General features: G+C 45.4%; 1 protein-coding gene across 7 annotated transcripts in view; it reads right to left on the minus strand.

The window, feature by feature from the left end:
• The window catches only part of LOC117416997 (segment polarity protein dishevelled homolog DVL-3), a 47695-nt gene extending 39138 nt beyond the window's left edge, over positions 1-8557 (minus strand). For 5 of the 7 annotated variants that reach the window (XR_009330659.1, XM_034028561.3, XM_034028564.3 and 2 more), the window contains exon 1: positions 5712-6302. Coding sequence is in view for 6 of the 7 variants with exons in the window: in XM_034028561.3 (XP_033884452.2) it covers positions 5712-5872 (161 nt within the window). In the remaining variant the exon portion in view is untranslated. Of the gene's footprint in view, positions 1-5711; positions 6303-8411 lie in introns of those variants that run through there. The other 2 variants (XM_059034268.1, XM_034028565.3) reach the window with 2 other exon arrangements.
• Positions 8558-9636: the final 1079 nt, after the last annotated feature.

Here is a 9636-nt window from a genome sequence, read left to right on the forward strand (position 1 = left end):
GACACACACCAGGTGCACCGCAGGGTTCAAAGTTGAGGCCAAACTGCAGCCTGGTTTCCACACACTGATAAGGACTCTCACAGTCACAGCAAACACTTTGTACTCAAAGGGTTGTATTATAGATTCCAGTCTCCAACAGTTTAAATCTCCGAAGCATTACTGAGAGACAAAGCTATGGGAATGTAAAAGTGTAACATTAAATAAAACCCCTCCGATACGCCGTCACATCAGAGAAGCGGAAAGTTACAACACAAGTGACACAACCTCGGAATCAGGGCATGTTCCCACACTGAGAGAACACTGTGCGTGGAGAAGCTCTTATCTGACAGCTCTAGGGTTTTCTGTCTTCACTGTAAAACCCCAGCATTCACAGATCCTCCAACAAAAAAAGAAAAAAGAAAAAAGAAAACAGGTGGTCCACTGATTCAGTAGTCGTTAGGGATGGTGCTTTGGTGCTCAGTGGGTTTGTTGTAAGCAGATTCTATCCCAGATTCAACCTTTAAACACAATGTACTGGAACCAATTCTCACTCACTTTCAGTTCAGAGTCGCTTCAGAAATCCCAGCACCCCCGGCTCCACCACCACCAAATCTCTCAGCACATACTGGAGAGTCCTGCCAAGCCTTCAATACACCCGCTTTCTGCACCCTTCAACACACCCGCTTTCTGCACCCTTCAACACACCCGCTTTCTGCACCCTTCAACACACCCGCTTTCTGCACCCTTCAACACACCCGCTTTCTGCACCCTTCAACACACCCGCCTTTCTGCACCCTTCAACACACCCGCTTTCTGCACCCTTCAATACACCCGCTTTCTGCACCCTTCAATACACCCGCTTTCTGCACCCTTCAACTGCATTACTGATTTTATATATATATATATATATATATATATAATTTTTTTTTTTTTTTTTTTGGAAACTCACAGTAAACCACATTTTGATTAATTCCAGAATTTAACAAGATCTTAATTAGCCACAGTCATGTACAGTATAGGCAACACATTGTAATCCAGAGGGGACCTTGTTTCCATTAGTGTAGAACAAGCAGGCAGCTAATTACTGAGAAGCATGACTGACAGCAGCTGGAACGCAACGGGACAGTCTGCGAAAACTTTGTCTGCGCCACTTTACCTTTGAACACAGTTGTGCTGGTGTACAGAAACTGCATCTCTGTATTTCACTAGTTTTCAAATGAGTTATTTTATTTATAGAAACACTGGGAGCAAGACAACGCAAACAACTGTGACTTTGGCAATGGTCTGCTTAGGGGTATTGTTATGACATCATGTTTGCCTAGGGGTATGACTTGTTATGACATCATGTTTGCTTAAGGGTATGACATCACGTTTTCCCAGGATTGCTGCATTACAGTGACCCTGACCCTTCTCACCCTGTGCAAGGGTCTGGCTTCATACAGTTGACCTCCTGTCTTGGTCTCTCTCTCTCTCTTCAGTGGCGAGACCTCACTGAAGTACTGTGTCAGATTACACCCTAATGAGATAGCAGCCGGTAACCACCAGCGATTATGAATTCAAAACCTTGGAGTCCTTAAAACAAGCTGCAGATTAAGCTCGTGAAAGATCAGGGACTTAAAAAAAATCAACTTTAGGAGAACAACATGAAATCCAGAGCACAGGCTATAGTTGCACATCCATGATCTTTGCTTGAGTTGCTTCAGCTTGTTTTCCAGCCAGCTCACAGCTCCGAGCTGCGTGTCGAGCATAGCTGAAGACATGCCTTTCTCTTGCAGAACACTGGCTAGTATATGTCTGCAGCAGCAGCGTACCTCATAAAAGAGCTTGTATAAAGCAGTCTGACAGTATAACTGCAAGAAAGAGTGACGACCACATTCTTTCAGGATCGGCTGCACTGTCAGAATAGCAAACCACAATTCTGCACGTCGGGGTTCAAAAGCAAGCCAGCCAAGCTTCTCGGCTCCTGCACAGCAGGCTCTGTGTGCAGTGCACGCATTGAGATTTGAACCTGTATCGACCGACTGAATTCAATATACAAAGGCTATAGCTTTGTCCGACTAGTAAACTTTGGTGCAAAGGTTTAGTCTCCACCCACCTCAGGACACATTCTGAAGTTGTTAGTTCCGGAGCTGTCGAGACACATGTTCAAAATGAATAACCTACTTCCATATTTCACTGCATTTACCCAAAACAGCATATAGATAAAACCGGTATTAATTTGTAATAGGAAGGCAATCAAGGTGAGCATCAAGGTCTTGTGAATCCTCCAAAATAATGAAAACACACTCCACTCCCCAGTGCACAGAACACAGTTCACTATAAACCAAAACACACTCCACTCCCCAGTGCACAGAACACAGTTTATTACAATCAAAACACACTCCACTCCCCAGTGCACAGAACACAGTTCATTACAATCAAAACACACTCCACTCCCCAGTGCACAGAACACTGTTCATTACAATCAAAACACACTCCACTCCCCAGTGCACAGAACACAGTTCACTACAATCAAAACACACTCCACTCCCCAGTGCACAGAACACAGTTTATTACAATCAAAACACACTCCACTCCCCAGTGCACAGAACACTGTTCATTATAATCAAAACAGGGTTTTGCATTGAAAGGCCTTTGGCTGCATGCTGTACGGCGCAGGAATTATGGAAACGTGTTCATCTGAATAGGTTTCAGTTTCCTCCTAAGCACCATGCTTTGTAATCTGGGAGAGGGCTTAAGAGCTGATCTGTCTGAAGCAGAGGAATCCAGTGCTGGATTAACACTAAACTTTTAAGCCCCTGGGAATTGCACAGACCCTGCCTGAGTCGTCATCCCAGATCTGCTGCGGAACAGTCCTGTGAACTCACAGCGACCCGCCACAGCCAGACACAAGCATGGGACGACACTGCAGAGGAGGAGGTCAGCCTGCGGCTGGGGGGGCGGAGGGATGAACTGGCAACACAAGCCGAAAAAACAAATGAAACGGTTTCCTGTTTGGAGGGAAAAAAACATAATATACGACTTCCTACAGTATGTGTGACCTTGGCCTGCCTGCTTATTGGAGAACCATGAGGAGTGCGAGAGCACAGCCGCAGAGAGACTGCCGGGTTACTCCTCTCCCGAGACAGAGACACCGGAACAGCAAGGCTGGGCTGCAGAAGCCCCTGAAGAATCCACACATTTAACACAACTCTGCACGGGGCTTCATTCCAGACATACTGACCAACATAAAGAAACGACTCAGGACTGAATGACGAGTTTCATTGTAACAACACGTGGGAGGTGTCTGCCGGCTGGTCTGAATTAAGCATCATGACAAACAACCCTCTTAACCTCAGGAATTAACCATTAATTATACCCCACGGGCTGACCCCCTGTATTGGAAATCCAGCCTTTCCTACACAGCATTTTCCAAACCAGTGGACAGACAAGCATGTCAGAAAAGTGAAGTGTTACGGGAGGCTGCAGTAACGCAGCAGTGTTAGCATTTATCTGAACCCCTGGGTTCTGAGGGAAATAGAACAAAATCTACATCCAACATTGCCCTTAAAGTAAGGTCAAGTAGCAGCAACGCAGGGGTGGAAATAAGACTCCTATTGCACAGCAGTTTCACCCATTCCAGATTTTACTACAAGCCTGATTAGCCACAGTGTGTACAGATAACAAGCTGAGGTGTGTCTTACTAAACTAGTAGCAAAACCAGGAATAGATCTAACCACTATGCAATGGGAGTCTGTATTCCCATCCCTGCTACAGACTATTTATATTTCACAAGTATAGAGAATCAGAACTGTTTTCAAATGAATTGACAACAATATGTGCTCTAAAGAAAGCAAGATGCTGCCGGAGGCTGTGGAAACACACACTGCCATGGGGAGGAGGCAGGGGGCCGGGGTCTGCTCCTCTGTCCCAACAGCTTGTCAACTGGAGGCTCAGGAAGACTTTAGGAAACAGTGGCCTGCAGTGCAGCCTTTAGACAGAGAGGACAAAGGAAGAAGCCACGTCAAGCACATCCGTTCCATTGGGTTTGTTGTACAGATGGCATCTATATCCTTCTATACTCATCCCCCTGGATCACGCTGGAGTTCAAGCCCCGAAGCAGACTCCGGAGCCCGAGGGCAGGGAATTCTCCTCTGCAGGCTTCCAGGAATGTCACTGCAATCCCAGGAATTTGCAAGACAAGGCAAGCAGCGTCACAGATAGAGGCATGGTGTTTTCCAGATTGTATCGTTCAGTTCCAGGGACTGGGCTCCCGTAGTACTGGGGCTCACTTCATGCATGCTCATTCCCACTTGTCATAGACAAAGGCTGGAGTCTGAATACACTGGCTTCATTACATTTCAGGTTTGATCTAAAAACGAGAGCTTGTTACCAAACTGGCAGCATCTCTGTCTCACAATAAATACAGTCAATAATCTGGAATGCAGAGCTACCTGGAATAACACAGGCAATGATTCTATACCTATGTGTGTAAAAGTGTGTATGCAGGCATGACAAATTCTAAAACAATTCAGAAAAAATAAAAACATGAAAAAGGGGCTTCTTGTGTTTTTCTATCCAGACTAACGTTTGAAACTGTCCCAGTGGAAAGCACACGCACTTTTGTCCCCATACTCTGGTATATTTACATTAAGAAACAATGTTGCTCTCAATTGATTTCGTTGATTGTAACATCACACGGAGTGTTAACGACGGTGCTGTTTACAGTTACGTGTGTGTCACAGTCAACACAACGCAACTTTCTGAACCATGGACGCAAAACAACAACAAAACACCGACACAGTATCGACTGTGTCACGCCATGAAGTGATTTACACAGGCCCTGAATGAAACTGCTGAGACACAGTCGTATCTCTCGATACCGCTCTCCCAACACCACTTCATATGGAGATTTAAGAAGTTCACAATGAAAACGAAGCTCACTCCCTGCGGTTTTGCCAAGGAGAGAGAGAGACAGTGCGAGAAACAATCGAAACAAAAGCCTGATTTTTTTTTTTTTCCACAACAAAAGAGTCCCCTATCCGCCATTTTCAATTCAGAGAGAGTTCCAGTCTGCGGCGGAGTCGAGGTTTACTGTATGACAGAAAAATAAAATGGGTTGAGAGAGTCGACAAATCCTAGGAAGCGGCCAAATAATAATACGCACGGGTCGGAAAAGCAAACGAGATGCGTATCTTGTTATTTTCATGACAAGAGGTTTTTTGAATTCTAGGTTATTCAAGGGGGGGGGCACATATGGTGCCCACTTAATGAATTGACCCCCCCATCTCATCCTTTTCAAAACATGAGCAACCCTAGTGACCTTGGAAACCCTATCCAAAACTGCACCCCAATAAACCCATGACCCCCGAGATAGCCTGCACCGCCTCCGACTCCTCTTCCCAGACACATCCAGCACGGAAAGGCTATTAGTAAACACTTGCTGCCTGTCACCACACGACTAGTATATCCTTATAGGGCTTTTCCATTTCCAAGATGGAGGGCTTGCTTTGGGAAAAGAAACGAAAAAAAAAAAAACAGTTGCCTGTCTCCCGACATATTTCTGTAACGCACAAACATAACACTGCAGAAAGGGATGACAAGCAAATAGCACGCTTCTTATATTAGGGAAATCGAAGTCGAGCCACTTCGCAGCGTGCTGGAATGTGAACCGAACCGAACCGAACATCAGCCTAGGCGCTTTACACTAAAATACACTACAGTGTGGGCTGAGGAAAAATGAGCAGGCTTACCCAAAGTCATCGTCCATAGATTTGAAGAAAAACTTGTAGTTCGGTTTATTCAGGACATTTTTAAAGTCTGCCAAAGTGACCCGGTCCGCCGGGATGGGCAGCTTCACCAAATACGGCGTCTCTTGGTCATCAATGTGATAGATTATCTTAGTTTCCCCCATGGTCAGCGGCGGACCAGTACAGAGACAAGCAGAAGACAGCGACGTGCAAGCCCGGCTCCCCTCGTAAGGTCCCTTTATGTGGCCAGGGCTCCGCTTGGAAAGGGTATTCTTCAAGGAAAACAAACCGTGCGTGCGTTAATCCCCCTCGGCCCCTTCATTCACCTCCTGCGGGAAATATCCGGGCTTCTTTTTATTCTGTTTGTTTGTTTTACACCTAAAAAATTAAAGTTTTCCTTTCACACGATCTGTGCTCCCAGGATCTCCCCCCAGCGATCTTTCTTTTTAATTAATTTATTTTCTCCAGTCAGAAGCAGCTGTCTGTCTCTGTGTGTGTGAGAGAGAGGGAGAGAAAGAGAGAGGGACGGGAGGAGTCTCTTTCCAAAAACGCAAACTCCCCCTGCAGGAGGAGGAGGGGGAAAATGTCCATGGAAAAAGGGAGAAAAAAAATCATTAAACAGAGTGCCTCCCTGCGGAAGGAAACATCACACGAAATTAGTGTGGAAAGCAAAACAAATCATTTCAGTACTTAGGGGGAGAAAAAAAAAAACAAAACAAAACACCGCGCCGCGAAAACCTCAGCGGCTCTACAATCACAGAGACGCTGATGATGATCTTAATCAGCCCGGGTTTGGTCTGATTTAAATCTTAAACTCAGAATTCAAATTGTCTCAGCTGGCCGGTCGCTGAAAACTGTGACCCGTCTTTCTAGACTTATGCGCATTTTTTTTTTTTTTTTTAATAGTGTTAAGTGATAACATTTAACAGGACTGGGCTATTAAAACAAAATGAAACGATACGATACGATTGCATTGCAGCATCGCAGGTACAGCACTGTACTGTCAATGTGTTTTTACTGCCCCCTGCTGGACACTGATGGTAATTGTAGCCCGAACTCAAGGTGAAGTTTCAAGACGGGAAGCACTCTCATTGAGATATGCTGCAGCTTGCAAACAAATATTGTAAACAAGACAACACTAATTCTGTGGCAAAATAAAACGGCACATTTAACACCACTGCTTGTCTAGATATACAGTAGCCTCCTGCGTTGCTCAATACACGAAACCCGTGATTACAGTAACCTTATACAACTTGTTTATTTGTGTGGAGTCATTAAGGATACAGACATCTACCATATGTAACACCTAAACCTACTTGTATGCCAAAACATTGGCGATTTCTCTGCTCTGGAGAAAAAGGCATTTTCTTTAATGATGCAAGTCAAAACCCACCCGATCAACAACAAAAAACCCAAGGAAACATTGACGTTTTTGCGTGCAGCAAACTCTAACGAATCTGACTACACAACAATGTACAGGCAGGTTTGTTTTTTTAACTATTTATTTGATTTTAGTGGACTATTGTGGAGCTACTGTTCGTGAACACAAGTTTGAACACCCTTCGATATAATACCTTTTTCAAATTCATATGCTGTTCCTTGCTTGTTTGAACTGTTGCCTTTTTATTCAGTAAATCAGGACAAGTCGCCGTCGAGCTGCAGGATTTAACGCAGGCTTCAGTTTTTTTCGGTTTTATTCTGAAATGTATTTAGCATACCCCCCTATAGTGTAATTTTCATTCAGTTGTTCATAATAACTTCAAACTGGGTATTCTACCTGTTGTAATTCAATTATATGCAAAGTCACTTCCAATAGGACATTGATTTAACATCTCATCCGCAGGACGGAGAACAAGGAGGTGAAGTGACTTGCTCAGGGTCACACACAGTGAGTCAGTCAGTGGCAGAGGTGGGATTTGAAGCGGTGACCTTCTGGTTACAAGCCCGGGACTTTAACCACTGGACTACACTGCCTCCTTATTTTAAATTCAGATGTGTTTACAAAACGTGTGGTACGAACTTGCATCAGCTTTCTCAAACTCGCCATGTCTAGAGATTTACAGAAACATTGTCAACATATCTGAAGGCCTAGTTACTTTTTTGAGGTGCAGAAAAATCACGATTTTTGGGGACCAAATATGCCTTAGAATAGCAGGGACCCGATTTTCCCAGTAAACAATCAATGTTAATATGATGTGTTTCCTATTTATCTGTTTTGAAATGTCTATTTTAATGATCTGAGCCTGGCAGATCCAAACCTCACCACTCTTCAGCGATGTACTAATGGACCTACGTTCTGTTAGGATCACTCCCTTCACTGCACTGAAACTCACCCCCCTGCCCCGGTATCTCGCCCTGACTCTAAACGAAACCCAATGTCGCCCCCATTCACTCAGATCAGACAGACAGACCTCCGATAGCCTGTGTCTCAGTGTAAACGGGTCAGATCTGGTAAAGCAGCACACACTGAGTATGTGTATGACTGGTGAGTGTACACTCTGATTGCTTTGTATTTGTATGCAGGGGTGTCTATGCCCGCTCTGGGGTACTCACTCTCATTGTCTAGTCGCTGTGTATAACTGCTGATATCTGCATAAATAATAAGTTCACATTGACCTGCGATGTCTTCCTGTCTGGCACTGGACTGAACCAGATCAAGGGAGTGTTTCTGTTTCAAGAAAAAACGAACGAACTGTCACTGACCTGTGCTGTGCCTGTGCAGAGCTGACCCCCGGACGGCAGGGAGATGGATCTGTTCGGTCTCCGTGTTCCTCGTCCTGCTGTGGCTCTTCCTGAGACACAGACGGTGCCCTGCACTGCCGCTGGGGCCCCATCCACTCCCCCTGCTCGGCACACTGCACAAACTCAACCTGTCCCGGGTCCACGAGTCCTTCATACAGATACCACGCCCACTTTAGTCAGGGGTTTAGTTGCAGGGTAGATCTGCGCAGTAATCTTGCAGTTTTCCCATACTTTCCACATGCTTTAGTTTACCATGTTTTTTCACTGTGCCTTATTACACTTTGCTGTGCTTTTAGTATGGGAAGCTGTACTTATGGGCACAGATGAGATGTACCAGGAGTCTAAAAATGCTACTTTGTTTCTAAAAGTAAAACAAACTATGAAGTAACAAATGATAAGATGAGGCACCCTTACATTCCTTTCTCGTTGTTTTATCAGCTTATTCTGCACTTATCTCTGATTCAGCCAGCTTGTTCAATAGAGACTGTCCTGTTCTGTACTGTACTCTCCCTCTCCTTGTAGCTGGCTGTGCAGTATGGGAATGTGTACACACTGTGGATGGGTTCCCCTCTCCTCTCCCTCTGTCTGCAGCTGGCTGTGCAGTATTGGAATGTGCAGTATTGGAATGTGCAGTATGGGAATGTGCAGTATTGGAATGTGCAGTATTGGAATGTGCAGTATTGGAATGTGTACACACTGGGTTCCAAGCTGGTTGATGGTGCTCAATGGGTTCCTTGCTGTTCGAGAAGCCCTGGCTGTGCTGTACCCCACTGACACCACAACCCTTACCAGGTCTGTGCTGTACCCCACTGACCCCACAACCCCTACCAGGTCTGTGCTGTACCCCACAACCCCTTCCAGATCAGTGCTGTACTCCACAACCCCTACCAGGTCTGTGCTGTACCCCACTGACCCCACAACCCCAACCCAATTCTGTGCTGTACCCCACTGACCCCCACAACCCCTTCCAGATCAGTGCTGTACCCTGCTGAGCCTACCCACCCTTCCTGATCTGTGCTGTACCCCACCCTTACCAGATCAGTGCTATACCACCCCACCCTTACCAGATCAGTGCTTGGCAACTTGACTTGGTTTCTATACCTTATATTTTTGATTGAGTGTTTTGAAATAACAGGTGACATACCCCACCCTATCGAGGCCAAACCCATGCGAAGTACAAACAGAC

Source organism: Acipenser ruthenus, chromosome 12 (assembly GCF_902713425.1).
Source record: "Acipenser ruthenus chromosome 12, fAciRut3.2 maternal haplotype, whole genome shotgun sequence".
Lineage (NCBI taxonomy): Eukaryota > Metazoa > Chordata > Actinopteri > Acipenseriformes > Acipenseridae > Acipenser > Acipenser ruthenus.